This window comes from Chrysemys picta, chromosome 3 (genome assembly GCF_011386835.1).
Source record: "Chrysemys picta bellii isolate R12L10 chromosome 3, ASM1138683v2, whole genome shotgun sequence".
In the NCBI taxonomy this organism is placed as follows: domain Eukaryota; kingdom Metazoa; phylum Chordata; order Testudines; family Emydidae; genus Chrysemys; species Chrysemys picta.
Window position 1 is genome coordinate 126,701,805 of NC_088793.1, and position 22,510 is coordinate 126,724,314.

Below are 22,510 nucleotides of genomic sequence, written 5' to 3' on the forward strand. Positions count from 1 at the left end.
GCCTCCTATACTATTGATGCTAATGAGGAGAGAGGAGTCGTCAGTTCTTCTTCGTGTGCTTGCTCATATCAATTCCAATTAGGTGTACGCGCGCGCAGCGTGCACAATCGTCGGAGAATTTTCTACCCTAGCAACACCCGGTGGTTCGGCTGTGGAGCCCCCTGGAGTGGCGCCTTCATGGCACTGGATATATACCCCAGCCGACCGAGCGCCCCCTCAGTTCCTTCTTACCGCCCGTGACGGTCATTGGAACTGTGGAGCGCGGCATAGCTGTTTTCCACTCTCCCTAGCTTTACTCGTTAGTTCTTGTAGATAGTTGTTGGTTATATTCTTTAGATTAATAGTTTGTTGTTAATAGTTTGTAGAGTAGTTATAAACAGTTAGCGGGGGTTAAGGGAGCTATTATCCCCCTTTTCCCCCCAGCGCGCAGCCGGGCTCATGCCCAAGGCTCCTGGCTTGAAGCCATGCACGTCCTGTGCTAAGCCTATGCCAACGGCAGACCCTCACGACTCTTGTCTGAAGTGTTTAGGGGAGTCTCACTAGAGAAGTGCAAGATCTGCAAGGCTTTCAGGCCCAGGACCAAAAAGGAGCGGGACTTTAGACTTAAGCAGCTCCTTATGGAGGCGCACTTAGCCCAGATCCTCCTTCGGCGCGCCAAGTCCCAGCGCCGAGCGCCTCGGTGCACAGCGCCCCAGCAGCATCCTCCAGTACTGCACCGCGAGCTGACGCGGATAAGGCCCCACGGCAGCGTCCTCCCTCGGCACCGCGTCCCTCGCAAGCCCCTCGGCGCTGTTCCCTGTCTCCGGGGCATAAAAGACCCCGCAAGACCCAGGACGCTGCTGTCCATCAGGCACTGGCTCCCCCCGCACCGGTGGTAGAGCCGCGTCCAGCTTCGGAGCACCAGAGGGTGCAGGCATCGTCGACACAGTTGACTCTGGCACCGGGTGTAGAGCCGTTGAGTCCGGTGTGGACTAGCTCACCGCCTCGTCCTGTGATTGAGCCCTGTCTTCCTTCTACACCGGAGACTTTTGCAACGGCGAAAGATCTCAACCCGCGGCACCGCATGCCCTTCGTACTGTGCAATCCAGGGGCAAGCCTGCCCTGATAGGCTCTCCATCTCAGAGCGTGGACTCGCGGCACCGCTCCCGGTCTCGGAGCAGGTCCCGATGCTGCTTGCAGTCCCGGCACCGATCTCCATCTTGGCGCCGGTCGTACGCACGGCCCAGATCTTCCTCCCGGCACCGGTCTACTTCTCGGCACTGACTCGAGCATTGGTACTGGTAGGAGTCCAGATGCAGTTTCCGGCACCGGTATGAGCGCCGCTCCTGTTCGCGAGGCCGCTCCCGGCATCGAGTCTACAGATGGTCTTCGTCTTCGCGATCCAGATCTGGATCCTGGTACCGGCATGGCCATTGGCACAGTTCTTGATCCCGGTACCGCTCACCGGCACCGTACAGAGACCACTCGCCTGTGGACCAGCACCGCTCGGCACTGTACCAGGATGAGCCCCTGCAACCACGCTCAGCACCGCCCTGGCCCTCAAGATCGGTGTCTCGCTTGTCGGAAGGGGCTTCCCGATCAGCATACCCTGCTCAGGGTCAGGCTGCAGCCAACTTCGGTCATTGGCAGGAGGGGGCAGAGGACCCTAGACAGGACCCTGCACATTGGTCTTTCTGGACCCCATGGGCATATCACCAAGCTCAAGGGGCTCCACCAGCGGCCTCTCGCACGGCACACTCTGAGCCCAGGGTTCCTGAGGCCACCATCTCCCGTCCTCCCCCAGGGGGCATGGAGGCTCCAGAGCCGACACCCACGCAGGCCTCAGACCCCGGTGTAGGGGATCCTGCACATCAGGGACCCTTGGAGCCGGACCCTCATATGGATCCTTTACCCCCTGAGGCGGCGTCCTCATCCTCTCCAGATGAGGCGGTGGTGGGTACAACAGCCTCAGGCCTACCTCCAATAGACTTCCGTGCCCACCAAGACTTGTTGCGTAGGGTGGCACGGAACATGGACCTACAGGCTGAGGAGATGGTGGAGGTGGAGGACCCGTTGGTGACCATCATCTCAGCTGATGCCCCATCCCGGGTGGTGTTGCCCATTATTCGTACGATCCAGGCTAACGCTAATGCCATATGGCAAACCCCAGCCTCCATCCCTCCCACTGCCAGAGGTGTAGAGAGGAAGTACTTTGTCCCCTCTAAAGACAATGAGTACCTCTATACACACCCTCTGCCGTGTTCACTGGTAGTCTCCTCAGTGAACGCAAGAGAGAGTCATGGTCAGCAGGCGGCAGCGCCCAAATCGAAGGACGCCAAATGCTTCGATTTGTTTGGATGCAAGGTTTACTCAGCGGGGGGTCTGAAGCTCAGAGCTGCAAACCAACAGGCGCTCTTGAGTCGGTACAATTACAACTCATGGAATTCCATGGGTAAATTTAAAGAGTTGGTCCCCCAGGACTCGAGGGAAGAGTTCGGGGCCCTAGTGGAGGAAGGTAAAAAGGTGGCTAGGACCTCCTTGCAGGCCTCCCTCGACATAGCGGACTCGGCCGCCAGGACACTAGCATCTGGGATAGCCATGAGACGCGTCAGGTTTCGGGGTTACCGCCAGAACTGCAGCAGACCCTGCAAGATCTGCCGTTTGAGGGCCAGGGGTTGTTCTTGGACAAGACGGACTCTCGGTTGCAGAGCCTCAAGGACTCCAGAACCATCATGCGCTCCCTGGGGATGCATGTCCCAGGACCCCAGCGCAGGTCCTTTAGGCCCCAGCCACAAAGGTTCTACCCTCCTCCTCCTCGTCCGAGACAGGACTTCCCCAGAAGGTGGGGAAGAGGTGGTAGACGCAGGTCGACCGGCCCTCAACCCAGTCAGAACCAAGGCCCTCCTAGACCACCTTCAGGACCTAGGCAAAACTTTTGAAGGTGCGCTTGAGGACAGCGTGCCAGCCACTACCCAGGATCCATTTCGTTTCTTTCAGGATTGCTTCTCCTGTTTCCACCGTGCTTGGTCCCTTATAACCTCGGACCGTTGGGTCCTTCGCACGGTGGAGAGGGGATACGCTCTCCAGTTTTCTTCGTTCTCCCTCTCCCCCCTTCCCGTCCCTCTTCAGGGACCCTTCTCACAAGCATCTCCTTACACAGGAGGTTTTTGGGCTCCTGTCTATGGGGGCCATAGAGGAGGTTCCCCCAGAGTTAAGGGGCAGGGGGTTTTACTCCCACTACTTCCTGATTCCCCAAAGCAAAAGGGGGTCTGCGACCCATTCTAGACTTACACGGACTCAACAAATTCATAGTAAAGTTGAAGTTCCACATGGTCTCCTTGGGGACCATCATCCCTTCCCTGGATCCTGGTACGCCGCCCTCGACATGAAGGACGCATATTTTCATATAGCAATCTACCCCACACACAGGTGCTTCCTTCGATTTCTAGTAAATAATGTGCACTACCAATTTGCCGTCCTTCCCTTCGGCTTGACCGCGGCTCCGAGAGTGTTCACCAAATGCATGGCTGTCGTGGCAGCATACCTTCGTCGACAAAGGATACAGTTGTTCCCGTATCTAAAGGACTGGCTGGTGCGCGGCCGCACCAGGAAGCAAGTTCAAACTCACGTCCAGATAATGCTACAAACATTCCATGACTTAGGCATTCTACTCAACAGAGAAAAGTCCACTCTGGAGCCAACCCAGAGAATAGAGTTTACTGGGGCAGTCTTAGACTCCAGACTCGCCCGAGCTCTTCTGCCAGACACTCTGTTTCACACCATCACAAACATCATCCAAGGACTCCAGGTTTTTCCGATCACCACAACAAGGACGTACCTCGGCCTGTTGGGACACATGGCCTCTTGCACTTACATAACCAGGTATGCCAGACTTCGGCTTCGCCCACTTCAGGCCTGGATATCGTCGGTGTACCATCCTTATCGGGACAGCCTGAACATGGTGGTCACGATTCCGAACTCGGTCTTGACCTCTCTCACCTGGTGGCTGGATCACAAGGCGGTTTGCGCAGGAGTGCCATTTCACGCCCCACAACCCTCCCTGCACCTGGTCACGGACGCTTCATCTCTAGGTTGGGGTGCTCACCTCGGGGAGCACCATACCCAGGGCCTGTGGACAGCATCCCAACTAGCTCTGCACATCAATGTTCGAGAGCTGATGGCAGTGCGCCTAGCCTGTCAGGCATTTCTTGGTCTCCTACATGGCCGTTGCGTGTCAGTCCTCACAGACAACACCATGACCATGTTCTACATCAACAAGCAAGGAGGAGCCCGCTCGTCTCTCCTATGCCAAGAGGCCATTCGCCTGTGGGAGTTCTGCATTGCCTCCCTGGAGTCCTCTCTAGAGTCCAGAACACTCTAGCGGACCGTCTCAGCAGATCCTTCCATACGCACGAGTGGTCAATTCGCCCGGATATCATCCATTCCATCTTCCAGATGTGGGGATTTCCCCAGGTCGACCTGTTCGCCTCATGAGGCAACAGGAAGTGCCACGTATTCTGCTCCCTCCAAGGGCGATCTCCGGGCTCCCTTTCGGATGCTTTCCTCCTATCGTGGAGAGACCAGCTGTTCTACGCTTTCCCTCCATTCCCACTGGTCCACAGGGTGCTGCTCAAGCTATGCAGAGACAAGGCACGTATGATTCTAGTCGCTCCAGCTTGGCCAAGACAGCACTGGTACACCACGCTTCTGGAGCTATCGGTACAAACTCCGATCACGCTTCCCTTGTGCCCAGACTTGATCTCTCAGGACCGTGGCCGACTTTGTCACCCCGACCTGCAATCGCTCCACCTTACAGCGTGGATGCTCCATGGCTGAATCGGATAGAGCTACGGTGCTCACATCCAGTGCAACAGATTCTGCTGGGAAGTAGAAAGCCCTTTACACAGACCACTTACTTAGCCAAGTGGAAATGGTTCTCCTGTTGGTGCGAGCAGTGGGCCACGCCCCCCTTGCAAGCGTCTATTCCTCTTATACTTGAATATCTCCTATCCCTAAAACAGCAGGGCTTGGCGATATCTTCGGTCAGGGTTCACCTGGCAGCTATCTCGGCGTTCCACCCAGGAGAACACGCTTCCTCGGTCTTCTCTAACCCGATGGTCGTCAGATTCCTCAAGGGCTTAGACCGGCTATACCCACAGCAGCGCCAACCCGTTCCGGCGTGGGATCTTAACCTGGTTCTCTCCAAGCTCACGGGGCCCCCGTTCAAGCCATTGGTTACCTGCTCACTCCTTTACCTATCTTGGAAGACAGCCTTCCTTGTAGCCATCACTTCAGCAAGGCGTGTTTCCGAAATCAGGGCGCTCACATCTGAGCCTCCATACACAGTCTTCCATAAAGACAAGGTGCAGCTTCGCCCCCACCCTGCCTTTCTTCCCAAGGTGGTGTCAGCTTTTCATGTGAACTAAGATATATTCCTCCCGGTCTTCCATCCTAAGCCGCACGCCACCCGTCAAGACCAGCGTATGCACTCCTTGTACGTACGCAGGGCCCTTGCTTTCTATATTGAGCGTACAAAACCGTTTAGGAAGACGACGCAACTCTTCATTGCAGTGGCCGACCGGATGAAAGGCTTACCGGTCTCCTCGCAACGTCTCTCCTCTTGGATCATGTCCTGCATTCGTGCTTGCTACGACCTGGCTGGTGCCCCGACGCCGTGCCTCACCACCCACTCCACAAGGGCCCAACTGTGACGGGTTAGATCACAGAAACCCCCTTGGGAGCTGCCACCAGATGTGCAAAGACTACCCCTGCTTCTGTTTTCCCTGCCAGCTCAGGACTCCAGCACCCTGTCTTGCTGAGCCAGACACTCCTGTTTGGCTCCACACACAGATCCAGGGACTGAATCACTTGTCCCAAAGCTGCAAGTTTACCTGAAAACAGCGTACAGAAGTGCGCTTGTCTTTAGCACTCAGATGCCCAACTCCCAGTGGGGTCTAAACCCAGATAAATCCGTTTTACCCTGCATAAAGCTTATGCAGGGCAAACTCATAAATTGTTCGCCCTCTATAACACTGATAGAGAGATATGCACAGTTGTTTGCTCCCCCAGGTATTAATACATACTCTGAGTAAATTACTAAATAAAAAGTGATTTTATTAAATACAGACAGTAGGATTTAAGTGGTTCAAAGTAGTAACAGACAGAACAAAGCAAGTCACCAAGCAAAATAAAATAAAATGCGCAAATCTATGCCTAATCAAACTAAATACAGATAATCTCACCCTCAGAGATGTTTCAGTAAGTTTTTCTCAGACTGGACACCTTCCAGGCCTGGGCACAATTCTTTCCCCTGGTACAGCTCTTGTTGCAGCTCAGGTGGTAGCTAGGGGATTCTTCATGATGGCTTCTCCTCCTCTCTGTTCTCTTCCCCCCTTTATATATCTTTTGCATAAGGCGGGAACTCTTTGGCCTTGTCTACACTACGAGAGTAGTTCGATTTTACTTGCATCGAATTTTTGTAATCGATATTGCAAAGTCGAACGTGTGCGTCCACACTAAGGACAGTAATTCGACTTTGTGCGTCCACACTAACGGTGATAGCGTCGACATTCGAAGCGGTGCACTGTGGTCAGCTATCCCACAGTTCCCGCAGTCCCCTCTGCCCATTGGAATTCTGGGTGTAGCCGGCAATGCCTTCTGGGTAACAAAATGAGTCGAGGGTGCTTTTGGGAAACTGTCGTCATCCGTCCATCACTCCCGCCCTCCCTCCCTGAAAGTGCCGGCGGGAAAACAGTTCGCGCGCTTTTCCAGTCATTGACAGCGCGGACGCCACTGTACTCCGAGCATGGAGCCCGCTGCGACCATCGCTGCAGTTGTGGCCGCTCTCAACGTCTCGCAGCTTATCATAAAGGTTTCCCTGAGGCAGATGCAGAAAAGTCAGGCAAGGAGGCTACGGCACCGCGGTGATGTCCTGAAGTCTGAGAGTAGCACAGACCTGTCAGAAAGCAGGCGACCCAGCGCCGAGGACATCACAGTGGCAATGGGTCATGTTGATGCCGTGGAACGGCGATTCTGGGCACGGGAGACAAGCACTGAGTGGTGGGACCGCATAGTGCTGCAGGTCTGGGATGAATCCCAGTGGCTGCGAAACTTTCGCATGCGGAAGGGAACTTTCCTGGAACTTTGTGAGTTGCTGTCCCCTGCCCTGAAGCGCAGTGACACCCGGTTGCGAGCTGCACTGAGTGTACAGAAGCGAGTGGCCATAGCCCTGTGGAAGCTTGCAACGCCAGACAGCTACCGGTCAGTCGCGAACCAGTTTGGGGTGGGCAAATCTACCGTGGGGGTTGTTGTGATGCAAGTAGCGAAGGCAATCGTTGATGTACTGCTGCCAAAGGTAGTGACCCTGGGAAACGTGGAGGCGATCATAGATGGCTTCGCAGCGATGGGATTCCCAAACTGCGGTGGGGCCATAGATGGAACTCACATCCCTATCCTGGCACCGGACCACCAGGCCACCCAGTACATTAACCGAAAGGGATACTTTTCCATGGTGCTGCAAGCACTGGTGGACCACAGGGGACGTTTTACCAACATCTACGTGGGATGGCCGGGCAAGGTTCATGACGCTCGTGTTTTCAGGAACTCTGGTCTGTTTAGACGGCTGCAACAAGGTATTTACTTCCCGGACCACAAAATAACTGTTGGGGATGTGGAGATGCCTATAGTCATCCTCGGGGACCCAGCCTACCCGCTAATGCCCTGGCTCATGAAGCCCTATACTGGCGCCCTGGACACTGAAAAAGAACTCTTCAACTACCGGCTGAGCAAGTGCAGAATGGTGGTGGAGTGTGCTTTTGGCCGTCTCAAGGGGAGATGGAGAAGCTTACTGACTCGCTGTGATCTCAGCGAAACCAATATCCCCATTGTTATAGCAGCTTGCTGTGTGCTCCACAATCTCTGTGAGAGCAAGGGGGAGACCTTTATGGCGGGGTGGGAGGTTGAGGAAAATAGCCTGGCTGGTGATTACTCACAGCCAGACAGCCGGGCGATTAGAAGAGACCAGCGGGAGCGCTGTGCATCCGGGAGGCTTTGAAAGCAAAGTTCCTGAGTGAGCAGGGTAACCTGTGATTTTATAGTTTGTGTACTGAGAAGCTAAACCTGCCCCCGTTTCTTTACCCAGGTAATGTTGACTATCCTATCCAGTTACATACCCCCTTCACCCCCCCTCCAACACACGTGTCGAAATAAAAATAGTTCTACTTTGTTAAAGCACACCGTTTTCTTTAATACTGTTTTAGCGGGAATTTTTTAAAACTGGGACGCAGACTGTGGTGCGGGGCGGGTCTAGTGTTGTGATGCGAATGCAGCTTCTAAACTCAAGGATTGACAGGCTCCGCTGCGGTGGGATGCTTGTTTCAACGGAGCCTGTCACCCCTCCTGATCGGGACTGTGTGTATGGGAGGTCTATTTGACTTTGTGGCAGGGGGAGGACGGTTACAGATCCCATGCTGTGTGGCTCTGTGATCCTGTCTAAGGACCGGCGCTTAAGATCTGTAACTGCCCTCTCCCGCCACAAAGTCACAGAGCAACCCACCCCCCCCAACATTACATCAAAACAACCTCCCAGACTAACCGGGGCAACTAGTCACTGCATCACTGCACTGTGTATGTGCCCTGCTGCTGTGCCTGCCCCCGACTATGTACCCTGCCAAAGGAGACTGTCCTGTCCAATTTCCAACCCCCTTTCCCCTCCTCCTCCAAAAGAACATGATTGAAACAGTAGTTAACAGAAACGAATTTTTTATTATCAACTACACATGGCATTGGGAGGTGAAACTTGGACGTGGGCTTGTGTCAGGCGGGAAGGAAAGAACTTTTCAAATTTTGGGAAATGAGAGCCTTCTGCTACTAGAGCTCTCTGCAGGGGTGGAGTGAGAGTTAGCAGGGACTCTGCCGCCTCTCCTTCTTTGCACTTTGGGTGAGGTGGGTATGGGACTTGGTGGCGGGGGAGGGCGGTTAGAGATGGACTGCAGCGGGGCTCTGTCCTCCTGCCTCCGTTCCTGCAGAACATCCACAAGGCGCCGGAGCGTGTCCGTTTGCTCCCTCAGTAGTCCAAGCAGCGTTTGAGTCGCCTGCTGGTCTTCCTGCCGCCACCTCTCCTCCCGATCCATGTTGGCTTGGTGCATTCGGGTCAAGTTCTCCCGCCACTGGGTCTGCTGTGCTGCCTGGGCTTGGGAAGAGGCCATAAGCTCAGAGAACATGTCCTCCCGTGTCCTCTTCTTCCTACGCCTAATCCGCGCTAGCCTCTGGGAGTGTGATTCCAGGCTAGGTTGTGAGACAGTCGCAGACGGGGCTGTGGAAATGGGAAAAAGGGAGTGAATTCCTCTGAAAGATAAATGTAGTTGTGAACAAAGAACATAGTCTTTCTCTGTGAACAAGACCATGCACAGCACCTTTCACATGCGCACTCAGCACAAGGTCGAATTCTCGGCCTTCGCATTCTGTGCCTGGGGTCTTGAACAGCACATTTGAGAAGCGAGGCAGCACAACGGAATTTCTGTTGCAGGCAGACATGGTAAGCCGTACACTTGTGGCAGTTTAAAACTTTTATATTACCACTGGCCTCATTTCACATTTAAATCAATGTCAGTCCCTGCTGCCAGCAATCCGGCAAGCGGGAACTCTGCCCCTGTCCCACCCCCTCGCGGCTGTCCCCGGGAATGATCCCTTTCGGCTGCCCCTCTCCCGCCTCCACCGCGTGGCTGCAAACCAGCGGTGACAGTTCTGTAAAGGAACGGGAAAGCAGTCCCAACACTAACATTCCCCTACCTAATTAAAAGCAGGTCACCATGGCCGACATCACCCTGATGAGGATCTCCGAGAGCGACAAAGAGAGAATGCTCCGGGAAAGCCTCCAAAGACCAGGGCCGTATGCCGCCCTGCTGTGCAGAGCAATGATCCCCGAGTACCTGATAATCTCGTGGCGCGGCAACGTGTCGTACTTCGGAGGACCCAATAAGGCCGCTCTCCCCAAGAACCTCATGCAACGGCTTTCAAGTTACCTCCAGGAGAGCTTCATCGAGATGTCCCAGGAGGATTACTGCTCTATCCCCGCACATATAGACCGCATTTTACTGTAGCTGCAGTAGCAGGGAATACACAGTAGAGCGGCTTGTGCAGGACAATCACTGAAAACCGGACATTGCTAGATTTCTTTTCAAAACTTGCACTGCCCCTTACTAAACCGTTAAGCGCCTAGGGCACACTAATCATGAACAACCCATTCTTTTAATTGTTAATATTCCTGTTTTGTTAAAAATAAATGTTTAGATGTTTACAACACTTACTGGCTGATCCTTCACCAGATTCTGTGTCCGGGGTAATGGCTGGGGACGCTTCGTAGGGGATCTCTGTAAGGGTGATGAAGAGATCCTGGCTGTCGGGGAAATCAGCGTTGTGAGAGCTGCCAACTGCCTCGCCCTCCTCATCTCCTTCCTCATCTTCCCCGTCCCCTAACATGTCTGAGGAACCGGCCGTGGACAGTATCCCATCCTCAGAGTCCACGGTCACTGGTGGGGTAGTGGTGGCGGCAGCACCGAGGATGGAATGCAGTGCCTCGTAGAAACGGGATGTCTGGGGATGGGATCCGGAGCGTCCGTTTGCCTCTTTGGTCTTCTGGTAGCCTTGTCTCAGCTCCTTGATTTTCACGCGGCACTGCGTTGCATCCCGGCTGTATCCTCTCTCTGCCATGTCTTTAGAGATCTTCTCGTAGATCTTTGCATTCCTTCTTTTGGATCGCAGCTCGGAAAGCACGGACTCATCGCCCCACACAGCGATGAGATCCAAGACTTCACGATCAGTCCATGCTGGGGCTCTCTTTCTATTCCCAGACTGCACGGCCATCACTGCTGGAGAGCTCTGCATCGTTGCCAGTGCTGCTGTGCTCGCCACGATGTCCAGACAGGAAATGAGATTCAAACTGGCCAGACAGGAAAAGGAATTCAAATTCAAATTTTCCCGGGGCTTTTCCTGTGTGGCTGGTCAGAGCATCCGAGCTCGCACTGCTGTCCAGAGCGTCAACAGAGTGGTGCACTGTGGGATAGCTCCCGGAGCTATTAGCGTCGATTTCCATCCACACCTAGCCTAATTCGACATGGCCATGTCGAATTTAGCGCTACTCCCCTCGTCGGGGAGGAGTACAGAAGTCGAATTAAAGAGACCTCTATGTCGAACTAAATAGCATCGCAGTGTGGACGGGTGCAGGGTTAATTCGATTTAACGGCGCTAACTTCGACATAAACGCCTAGTGTAGACCAGGCCTTTGTCTCTCTGGGTTTCCACCCCCCCCCCCTCACTGGAAAAGCACCAGGTTAAAGATGGATTCCAGTTCAGGTGACATGATCACATGTCACTGCAAGACTTCATTACTCACTTGCCAGCACACACATATACAGGAAGACTCACAGGTAAATACAGCCATCTGCAGACAATGGGAGTCATCAAGATTCCAAACCATCATTAATGGTCCACACTTTACACAATTATAATAGGCCCTCAGAGTTACATTTTATATTTCTAGTTTTAGATACAAGAGTGGTACATTTATACAAATGGGATGATCACACTCAGTAGATTATAAGCTTTGTAATGATACCTTACAAGAGACCTTTTGCATGAGGCATATCCCAGTTACTTACATTCACTTATTACCGTATTTTCTCTAAAACTATCTCAGTTACATTATATTGACTTATTATCAAGTTTTTATAAAACCATATAGACTGCACAACGTCACACCCTCCTCCTGAACTTACTGCCAGAGACTTGGACACTGACCATGGCGGAGGCAGTATACCTAAAATTCATTTTTGGGCTCCCCTATGGGGCAGACACTCCTGTGTCCCCCAAAAGGGAAAGAGACCCTGACCCAGCTGTAGGCTCACAGCTTCCAGCTATGAGGGACCTTTCGCTGGCCAGCAAAATCCCCCCCCTTTCACTCAGGTTGGGTTTGCTTCCAGCTAGAGTCCTTGGGGTTTGTTCCCACCGCAGCAGTCACCAGGACCCCAACTTCCAGCTCCAGGATACATGTCTCTGTGCACCTCTTCCACTCCATTACAGCCAGGTCATGCTTCTGGGTCTTAATTGCTTTGTCTCTTAAGTCCAGGCTGGTGGGCAGCCTTTTCTTTTTCCAGGTCAGGCTTTCCCCAGGCAAATTGTACATCAATTTCCATTTGTCTTCCCTTGAGACCATCACTTGATGAGCTGGGATACCACAGAGAACATCCTCCTGCCAGAACAGGCACCCCTCCACTCCTGTCTTGCTAAATTAGACACCCCAGTCAGCTTCAGCACAGACAGAGGTTGGGCCACACCCATCTGCAGCTCACTGAAACTGAGATGCACTCAGCTCAGGGGCTTCTTAGTTAACAGAGACATTCCCAGCGCCCATTGTTCAGTCTTTCTGGGCAATTTGCAACTTGTGTAGTTTTAACTTCTTTTGATCTTCATTCTTACTTATTTTGCTTCTTTTTCTGTCCCTACTTCCCTTTCCCGAAATAAGCAAACAGAAAATAACAAACCAGTAACCACTTTGTCTTTTCTCCAGCCACCACACTTAAAACTCACTTAAAATCACTACCAGTATCTCAAAGCAATCAGCTGTGCACAGACCCTGCTCGACTACGCCACTGTGACGGGTTGGATCACAGAAACCCCCTTGGGAGCTGCCACCAGATGTGCAAAGACTACCCCTGCTTCTGTTTTCCCTGCCAGCTCAGGACTCCAGCACCCTGTCTTGCTGAGCCAGACACTCCTGTTTGGCTCCACACACAGATCCAGGGACTGAATCACTTGTCCCAAAGCTGCAAGTTTACCTGAAAACAGCGTACAGAAGTGTGCTTGTCTTTAGCACTCAGATGCCCAACTCCCAGTGGGGTCTAAACCCAGATAAATCCGTTTTACCATGCATAAAGCTTATGCAGGGCAAACTCATAAATTGTTCGCCCTCTATAACACTGATAGAGAGAGATGCACAGTTGTTTGCTCCCCCAGGTATTAATACATACTCTGAGTAAATTACTAAATAAAAAGTGATTTTATTAAATACAGACAGTAGGATTTAAGTGGTTCAAAGTAGTAACAGACAGAACAAAGCAAGTCACCAAGCAAAATAAAATAAAATGCGCAAATCTATGCCTAATCAAACTAAATACAGATAATCTCACCCTCAGAGATGTTTCAGTAAGTTTTTCTCAGACTAGACACCTTCCAGGCCTGGGCACAATTATTTCCCCTGGTACAGCTCTTGTTGCAGCTCAGGTGGTAGCTAGGGGATTCTTCATGATGGCTTCTCCTCCTCTCTGTTCTCTTCCCCCCTTTATATATCTTTTGCATAAGGCGGGAACTCTTTGTCTCTCTGGGTTTCCACCCCCCCCCCCCCCTCACTGGAAAAGCACCAGGTTAAAGATGGATTCCAGTTCAGGTGACATGATCACATGTCACTGCAAGACTTCATTACTCACTTGCCAGCACACACATATACAGGAAGACTCACAGGTAAATACAGCCATCTGCAGACAATGGGAGTCATCAAGATTCTAAACCATCATTAATGGTCCACACTTTACACAATTATAATAGGCCCTCAGAGTTACATTTTATATTTCTAGTTTTAGATACAAGAGTGGTACATTTATACAAATGGGATGATCACACTCAGTAGATTATAAGCTTTGTAATGATACCTTACAAGAGACCTTTTGCATGAGGCATATCCCAGTTACTTACATTCACTTATTACCGTATTTTCTCTAAAACTATCTCAGTTACATTATATTGACTTATTATCAAGTTTTTATAAAACCATATAGACTGCACAACGTCACACGTGCCTCACCACCCACTCCACAAGGGCCCAAGCCTCCTCGACTGCCTTCCTGGCTCATGTCCTGATCCAGGACATTTGTAGAGCGGCGGTTTGGTCATTGATCCACACCTTCGCCGCTCACTATGCGCTTGTACAGCAGTCCAGAGACGATGCTGCATTCGAATCAGTGGTTTTGCACACAGCGATGTCTCACTCCGACCCCACCTCCTAGGTAAGGCTTGATAGTCACCTAATTGGAATCGATATGAGCAAGCACTCAAAGAAAAAACGGTTACTCACCTTTGTAACTGTTGTTCTTCGAGATGTGTTGCTCATATCCATTCCAAACCCGCCCCCCTTCCCCACTGTCGGAGTAGCCGGCAAGAAGGAACTGAGGGGGCGCTGGGTCGGCTGGGGTATATATCCAGTGCCATGAAGGCGCCACTCCAGGGGGCTCCACAGCTGACCCACCGGGTGTTGCTAGGGTAGAAAATTCTCTGACGATCGTGCACGCGGCGCGCACACCTAATTGGAATGGATATGAGCAACACATCTCGAAGAACAACAGTTACAAAGGTGAGTAACCGTTTTTTCTGAAGACCATGGTCCACCTGAAGTTGGTACCATCGGTGTCACCAATGGACAGAAGCCTGGTCCATTTTCCAGTATCAAGAGCCAGGTACACTGCCCTGGAGAACACTACTATCTACACAGACTCAGTCACCAATACTGTTGGGTCTGTGGTGGTGGTATACTGTTGGTTCGCTGTTCACTGATACCATAACTGGAGATTCTTAGGGATGTATGGTCCCTATCTGAATTCCACTACCAGCTCTTCTTTCACTCTGCTGCAGCGCCTTATCCTAGGGCTATTCTGGGTAACTGGAGAAGTGGTTGGTCTACACCATGTCTTCCTTTTAGTTCCATCTTTTAGCAATTTAAGATGGTTAGTGTCATATTGAGTCATAAGCTATTTTTGAAGCCTGTGAAATGGGCAGATATATTCTCCTGTTTTTTACATTTTAGTTAATGAGCACTTGTAGGGTAAAGACACTGTTAGTGGTTAATTTCTCAACGAGGGAGACAATATGGCTTATGAATTGAAGTGGCGCAGTTCTATATGTAATGTACTAGTATTAACACCTCATAGAAAACAAATATGTAATAGAAAATTGTTCTTCTCAGTCAAATACTGTCTTTCATAGATTTCGAAGCCAGAAGGGACCATTGTGATCATCTAGTCTGACCTCATGTATAACATAGGCAATAGTACTTCCCCAAAATAATTCCTAGAAAAACATGTTTAGAAAAACATCCAGTCTTGAGTTAGAAATTGTCAATGATGCAGAATCTACCCCAATCTTTGGTAAGTTGTTCCAGTGATTGATTACTCACTGTTTAAAAATTTACATCTTACTTCCAGTCTGAAATTGCCTAGCTTAAATTTCCAGCCATTCAATTATATTATACCTTTCTCTGCTAGATTGAAGAACTGATTATCAAATATTAAGCTAAGTAGATTAAGTTCCTTCAGTCTATCACTCTAAGGCAGGCTTTCTGCTCCTTCAATCATTCTCATGACTCTTTTCTGAACTGTCTCCTAGTTATCAATATTCTTCTTGAATTATGGACACAAGAACTAGATGCGGTATTCCAGTAGTGGTCAACATCAGTGCCAAATACAGTAGTAAATTAACCTATCTACTTCCTACTCAAAATTCCCTTATTTATGCATCCAAGGATTGCATTAGCCCTTTTGGCCAGAACATTGCACTGGGAGCTCATGTTCAGCTGGTTATCCACAATGATCCTCAAATCTTTTTAAGAGTCACTGTTTTTCAGGATAGAGTCCCCCATTCTGTTAGTATGACCTACTTTCTTTGTTCCTAAATGTATACATTTACATTTTGCCACATTAAAATGCATATTATTTGTATGCACCCGGTTTACCCAATGATCCAGATAGCACTGTATTAGTGATCTGTCTTCTTCATTATTAACCACTCACCCAGTTTTTGAGTCCTCTGCAAACCTTATCATTATGATGATATTGTTGTCTTCCAGGTCATTAATAAAACAGTTAAATAGTGTACAGCCAAGAACTGATCCCTGTGGGACCCCACTAGAAACACGCCCATTTGATGTTCCAAGACTTTCTGAAAATCACCAATGATGGTCCAAGAAGCTTCTCAGCCAGTTCCTTTAAAACTCTTGGATACAAGTTCTCTGGCCAGCTGATTTTAAAACGGTCTATCTGTAGTAGCTGCTGTTTAACATCCTCCAGAGATACTAGTAGACTGGAAAGAGCATTATCATATGATATGACTACATCATCTGCTTTTTCCCCAAATACAGAAGAGAAATATTTATTCAACACTTCTGCCTTTCCTGCAATATTAAGTCTACAATTTCCAACTAGTAAGGGATCAATACTATTGTTAGGATTCTTTTTGGTCCTAATATACTTAAAAAGATTCCTTACCTGTGCTTGCTATTGATTGCTTCTTGTCTCGCTTTGCTTCCCTTATCAGTTGTCTACAATTCCTAGCTTCTGATTTATATTCATTACTATCAGTTTCCCCTTTCTTCCATTTATCTTTTTTTATATAGCTGCCTTCACTTCCCCTCTAAAATAGTTTTCTTTTTTAAACCAATACAGCCTTCTTCCTTGATTGTGGCGTTTTGGATATCTAGTAAAGTGTTCTTAAACAGTTCCCAATTATCATTCACAATTTTCTGATTAAATTCTTCCTCCCAGCTGATTTGGCTCATAATTGTTTGTGAAAATGGTGCTTTAAAAGAGACTGTGTGTGTGTGTGTGTGTGTGTGTGTGTGTGTGTGTGTGTGAGAGAGAGAGAGAGGTCTACCACGTTGGTAGCAACGCTTTCAGAATTAGGAAATTGTCTTCTATATTATTTAGAAAGTCTAAGGATGTTTTAGTACTGGCAACATAAGATCTCCAGCATATGTCACTGAAATTGAAGTCCTCCATGATTCTGCAGCTTTTTTCCCTATACATTATAGATAGGTGTGTAAAGAGCCAGTAATCCTGTTCCCTAGTGTAATTTGATGGTCTGTTGCAGGTGCAAATGCCATTTAGTACCCCATCTTGTGCTTTGTCTGTTAGGACATTGATCCATAAGCATTCCAGATGATTTTCTTCCAAGTTATGAGTGACTTGGAAACGGATTATGACATTTTTTGACAGAGTGCCAGTGCCACTCCCTCTCCCCTTTGGCCCATTTGATCGTTCCTAAATAGGTTATAACCATTGATTATAATGTTCCAATCATGCAAATCATCCCACCAGGTTTCAGTAATACCAACTAGAAAATGAATTTATGCTTATAAATATAAAGAGCAATTCCAGTTCCTCTTGTTCGTTACCCAGACACCTAGCCTTGATGTCTAGACAGTTCAAAAATTTCTTCCCCATGTCCTTTGATTAATTTCTTGATTAATTTTGTTCTCAACATCTCATTTTTGTGCTAAGAGTGCCCATTTTTCCCCTCTTTATTGTACCCTCCCCTTTTAAAAAAAGTTTTATGCCCTCCTAACTACTGTAGCCAGCCTATCCCCGAGGAGATTGGTTCCCTTTATACTGAAGTGGAGACCATTCTGTAAGGGATCCATCCAAACTATACAGCCCTGTCTCCCCGTAGAAGGTGAACGAATGTTGCACAAAACCCCAAACCCTCCACCCTGTCCCACTTACCTAGCCAGTGTGGTTTGCTTTAAGAATCATTTACCTTCTGTCTTCCTTCACTTGTGGGACAGGAAGGATCTCAGTGAAGATGGTTGGATATTCTTCTTCAGCATGCTTCCAAGTTCCCTGAGGTCATTCATTATCTGTGACATCTCATCATGCTGTATCATTAGGGCCAATATGAACATCCATCGACTTCAGAACCCCATCCAATCTAAGTGATGTCTTGTGTCTTGGCTCTAGGAAGGCAGCACGCTGTCCTGTTGTCTTCCTGTTCTTTGCAGAATGTTCTCTAGATTCTTCTGAGTATTGAATTCACTACAAGGCTCATCTGTCTTCTGTGGATGATTGGAGAACACTTTGTCAACAAGCTTGATTTTCTTACGGATTAGGCCAAGCTGCAATCCACAGGTGTGGCCTCCATTCCTTTGGACCAGCTGGATCTTGTGAGGTATCTTCCACAGTTTCCATGTTTCTAGTATCAAAAGGAAACGTCTAACTGTGTGGAATTCCTCCTTGTCCTCTTTACTCTGATGGCCACAGCCCGAACATCATTGTCTGTCTCCAGCTGTATAGAATGCTGCCGTGACCTGTTGCCTCTGATGGTTATAAACTTCCAGGCCTCTTTCTCTGATTTCCTTTCTCCCCAGCTCCTTGGTGGCCAGCTTTTTTCTTCCTTGAACCTTGAGTACTGATATTTCCTGAAGCTGGCTGTCTTAACAGTAATTGAAGTATAGCCATGTATTTCATGATGTGAATGGGGGGAAATTAATAAAACGTTTTAGAGATTGTAAATAATGGCGGCGGGGGGGGGGGGGGGTGAGATCTTAAACACCATTAAATATCCTTTATGTAGGTGGTATGGTTAATGCTGACTGGTTCAAAATTTAATGGAACTTCAATATTTCTGTAGTACTGCCAGCAAATCTGTCTCAATCTTGTCCTGTAACCACCTTAAAGTTGAAATGACTTTGCTGAGCAACCTCATAATAAAACATTTAATAGACTGCATGAAATCATGTGTCTCTGCCTTAGTTCTGGGTGAGCTGGAACAATATTTTAATGTATAAAAGTGTAAGGATTGTTCATGTGTTCTCAAAGCAAGCTATAGCTAGTCTATCTAATTTTAGACGTGCGTTGATGCTGTCTCTTAGGGTATGTCTACACTACGAAATTAGGTCGATTTTATAGAAGTCTGTTTTTAGAATTCGATTTTATACAGTCGATTGCGTATGTCCACACCAAGCGCATTAAGTTGGCTGATTGCGTCCTCACTACCATGGCTAGCATTGACTTACCAAGCGGTGCTCTGTGGGTAGCTATCCCACAATTCTTGCAGTTTCCGCCATCCATTGGAATTCTGGGTTAAGCTCCCAATGCCTGATGGGGCAAAAACATTGTCGTGGGTGGTTTTGGGTACATGTTGTCAGTCGCCCGTCCCTCTGTGAAAGCAGCGGCAGACAATCTTTCACGCCAGACACCAGGGCGATTAGAGGAGCACAGCAAGGCGCACTGCACATCAGAGAGGCTTCGAAAATCAGTTTCATGTCTGGCAAGGCTTCGGTGTGACAGTTGTGTGTGTTTCTCCTTGATGCAAACCCACCCCCTTTGTTGATTTTAATTCCCTGTAAGCCAACCACCCTTCCCCCTTCGAAATAAAGTAGCTATTGTTTTGAAACCATGCATTCTTTCTTAATTTAAAACAAAAAAATTTGATAACGAACAAGGTAGCCCAGGTGGTGTGGGGGAGGAGGGAAGGACAAGGCCACATTGCTTATTGTAGCTACACTAAAAATCAAACTGTTTGAATGACAGCCTTCTGTTGCTTGGGCCATCCCCTTTAGTGAAGTGGTTGGGTGCCCCAGAGCCTCCCCTCCGTGTTCTTGGGCGTCTGGGTGAGGAGGCTATGGAACATGGGGAGGAGGGTAGGCAGTTATACAGTGGATGCAGCGGGGGTCTGTGCTCTTGTTGGCTTTCCTGCAGTTCCAACACACACTTCATCATGTCCGTTTGCTCCCCCATTAGCCTCAGCATCGCATCCTGCCTCTGCTCTTCACACTCACTTAATTCTTTCCTGGCCTCTGTCACTGAATGCCTCCATGCATTAAGCTGTGCCCTATCAGTGCCGGAGGACTGCTTGAGCTCAGAAAACATGTCATTGCAAGTGCGTTTTTTTTCACCTTCTAATCTGCGATAACCTCAGGGATGGAGATGATGGGGTGGGGGGGGCGTAGAAACATTGTATGCTCTACGATTCTGGGGGGAGTACATGGTCACCTGTGCTGCTGAAAGAACAGAAGTACTTGTGGCACCTTAGAGACTAACAAATTTATTTGAGCATAAGCTTTCATGGGCTACAGCCTACTTCATCGGATGCATGTAGTGCAAAATACAGTAGGAAGATAGATATATATAGATATATACACACACACACACACACACACACACACACACACACACACACACGAAACAATGGGTGTTACTATACATACGATAAGGAGAGTGATCAGTTAAGGTGAGCTTTTATCAGCAGGAGAGGGGGGAAAAAAACTGTTTGTAGTGGTAATGAAAATGGCCCATTTCCAGCAAGGAAATATGAGTTTATATTATATGATGATGGCCCATCCATTACACAAAGTAAAACTATTTCCCCATGCTTATTCCCACCCCCACCCCCATTACAGTTCCTCATATCTCCTTGTCAATTGCTGGAAATGGGCCATTTTCATTACCACTACAAAGTAAGTACCACTTACTTTGTACCAAAGTACCACTACTTGCATTACCACTGCAAGTAAGCTGGGTTCTCTTCTGTCTTGGTGTAACACAATTGTCACTGAGAGCATGAGAGAATATTTTAATATGATGCATAAGAAGAAAAGTACCTAGCTTGACTTTTAGATCCTAGATTAAATTTGTAAGTCTGACAGTTAAAAAAGCCAGTTGAATTGCGAACTTGACATATATGATAAAGAAATCATTAAGGCAGTAAACACTAAACCCTATAATGCCAACTTTAGAGTCACTTCGCAGGATAGCACTGTAATTTAAGTTAGATGAAGGTTAAGGGGAACTTGATTCATCACTCTTAGGGCTGGTCTACACTGGGGGGGGGGATCGATCCAAGATACGCAACTTCAGCTACACTAATAGCGTAGCTGAAGTCGAAGTATCTTGGATCGAATTACCTGGAGTCCAGACGGCGCGGAATCGATGGCCGTGGCTCCCCTGTCGACCGCGCTACCGCTGCTCGCTCTAGTGGAGTTCCGGAGTTGGCGGTGAGCGCATTCAGGGATCGATATATCGATCCCGGATAAATCGATTGCTACCTGCCGATACGGCAGGTAGTGAAGACGTACCCTTAGAAATAGGAAATGGATTCCCAAGCTGCTTCTAAAATGGCTGGTGTAGTTGCTTCATAACAGCTCGTTTAGTCTATCTTTACAACTAGGCTAGCTCTTTAGGCTGACTTTGATTAACTTTTTCTCCATGTATCCCTGAGTTGGTTTTTTTTAATAGTGATATTTGAGTCATGTCAATGGCAGGTGGCAGACTGACTTGATCATTATAGCATACTGTGAAAAGGAGGACATTCATTAATAATATACGCTATAATTCAGGTTTATTGTGATCTGTTGTCTTGCAAGCAAGTACAGCGTGTGAATTTAAAAGGGGTGGGAGGAAGCAGTTGAATAAAAGGAAAGCATATTTGCAGTATACACTTTTTTGGAAAATGTTGTATAAAGGTTCAAAAACAAAGCCCTTGGAGAAGAACACATCATTTGATAGCTGAATTAACTTTATCTATGTGAATTGGTTTTTTTGAATATATACCTTCTTCCTTTAGACCTCAGGACATGGTTGGGCCAGAACTGATATTACCTGCAAGCATCGAATTCAAGGAAAGTTGTGAGTATTTAATAAAGCTTTAACTATAGTTTAAAATAAAATATTAAATATAACAAGGTAAAAAAACTGAACTTTTTTTTGTTAAAGTCAATCACTTTAAAAACTCAAAAGGAAACTTAGCAGTAAAGTTTGGAAATCACTTAAAAAGAGGTATTTATTTTACCAATATGGCTGGCTTGGTGGAGAGGGGAGAAAAATTATTCAAGTAGTAGATGGGTCCCTATGTAGTTTATTACAAGCACATTGGAATTCCCTGTCTCCAAAATAAATTAAAATAGAACCAGAGTTGTTAATAGAAAAGAGATATCAGATTGAAACCATCCCCCTTACAAAAAGTTCCACATATACTGGCTTGTAAGTTAATAATAAACTAGATCTTAGTCAAAAGGCCAGTTGAGTTAATATTCCATAAAGGGTATCAAGTAAAACGTTAGCTTTGATGATAGTTTTTTTTACTGTCAAAAATATTGTAGACTCTTGGCTATGCCACATTATTATGGATTTTTAAAAACTTCCAGTTGTATAAGAAAAGTTCAGGCCAGTGATTGTCTGAAACCTCACAGCACTGTAAATTGGACATTTGATGAGCAAATAGAGAAACTGTTCTGACCGAAATGTATTGTAAGAGAGCTTTTGGAAGGGCACAGTGAAAAGGGAAATTGTATTTTATTTTATTAAAGTACAGTACTGTCCCTGGAGTAGTTAACTTGATACAGTAGAACCTCAGAGTTACGAACACTTTGGGAATGGAGGTTGTTCGTAACTCTGAAATGTCTAGTATAAGAGGGGTAGCTGTGTTAGTCTGTATACACAAAAACAATGAGTCCGGTGGCACTTTAAAAACTAACAGATTTATTTGGGAATAAGTTTTTGTGGGTAAAAAACCCAGGTTTTTGTGCATCTGAAGAAATGTGTTTTTTTACTCATGAAAGCTTATGCCCAAATAAATCTGTTAGTCTTTAAGGTGCCACCGGACTCCTCACTGTTTTTCTGAAATGTCTGTAATTCTGAACAAATGTTATGATCGTTCTTTCAAAAGCTTACAACTGAATTTTGACTTAATACAGCTTTCAAACTTTACAATGCATAAG

At 47.9% G+C, this 22,510-nt stretch overlaps 3 protein-coding genes across 41 annotated transcripts in view; 2 read left to right on the top strand and 1 right to left on the bottom strand.

The window, feature by feature from the left end:
* Window positions 1–22,510, top strand: part of AFDN (afadin, adherens junction formation factor) — a 233,174-nt gene that overhangs the window by 125,338 nt on the left and 85,326 nt on the right. For all 39 annotated transcript variants that reach the window (XR_010599747.1, XR_010599748.1, XM_024112024.3 and 36 more), the window contains one exon: window positions 21,358–21,419. Coding sequence is in view for 37 of the 39 variants with exons in the window: in XM_024112024.3 (XP_023967792.2) it covers window positions 21,358–21,419 (62 nt within the window). In the remaining 2 variants the exon portion in view is untranslated. The remainder of the gene's footprint in view (window positions 1–21,357; window positions 21,420–22,510) is intronic.
* LOC135982402 (uncharacterized) lies at window positions 6,639–10,096 on the top strand. The gene is made up of 2 exons (XM_065588943.1): window positions 6,639–7,610; window positions 9,780–10,096. The coding sequence occupies exons 1-2, from the start codon at window positions 6,785–6,787 to the stop codon at window positions 9,956–9,958; spliced, it is 1,005 nt and encodes a 334-aa protein (XP_065445015.1). The 5' UTR covers window positions 6,639–6,784; the 3' UTR covers window positions 9,959–10,096.
* LOC135982401 (uncharacterized) lies at window positions 8,723–11,011 on the bottom strand. The gene is made up of 2 exons (XM_065588942.1): window positions 10,287–11,011; window positions 8,723–9,292 (listed from the first exon to the last, which is right to left on the bottom strand). The coding sequence occupies exons 1-2, from the start codon at window positions 10,861–10,863 to the stop codon at window positions 8,817–8,819; spliced, it is 1,053 nt and encodes a 350-aa protein (XP_065445014.1). The 5' UTR covers window positions 10,864–11,011; the 3' UTR covers window positions 8,723–8,816.

What these genes read in the sequence shown, in the direction of transcription:
- LOC135982401 (XM_065588942.1), bottom strand. Translation starts at nt 10,863, where the DNA reads ATGCAGAGCTCTCCAGCAGTGATGGCCGTGCAGTCTGGGAATAGAAAG. An exon ending in ATCTGGTGAAGGATCAGCCA is followed by an intron (nt 9,293 to 10,286) that starts GTAAGTGTTGTA and finishes CCATTTCCACAG; the next exon opens with CCCCGTCTGCGACTGTCTCA.
- LOC135982402 (XM_065588943.1), top strand. Translation starts at nt 6,785, where the DNA reads ATGGAGCCCGCTGCGACCATCGCTGCAGTTGTGGCCGCTCTCAACGTC. An exon ending in GTTTAGACGGCTGCAACAAG is followed by an intron (nt 7,611 to 9,779) that starts GTATTTACTTCC and finishes CCTAATTAAAAG; the next exon opens with CAGGTCACCATGGCCGACAT.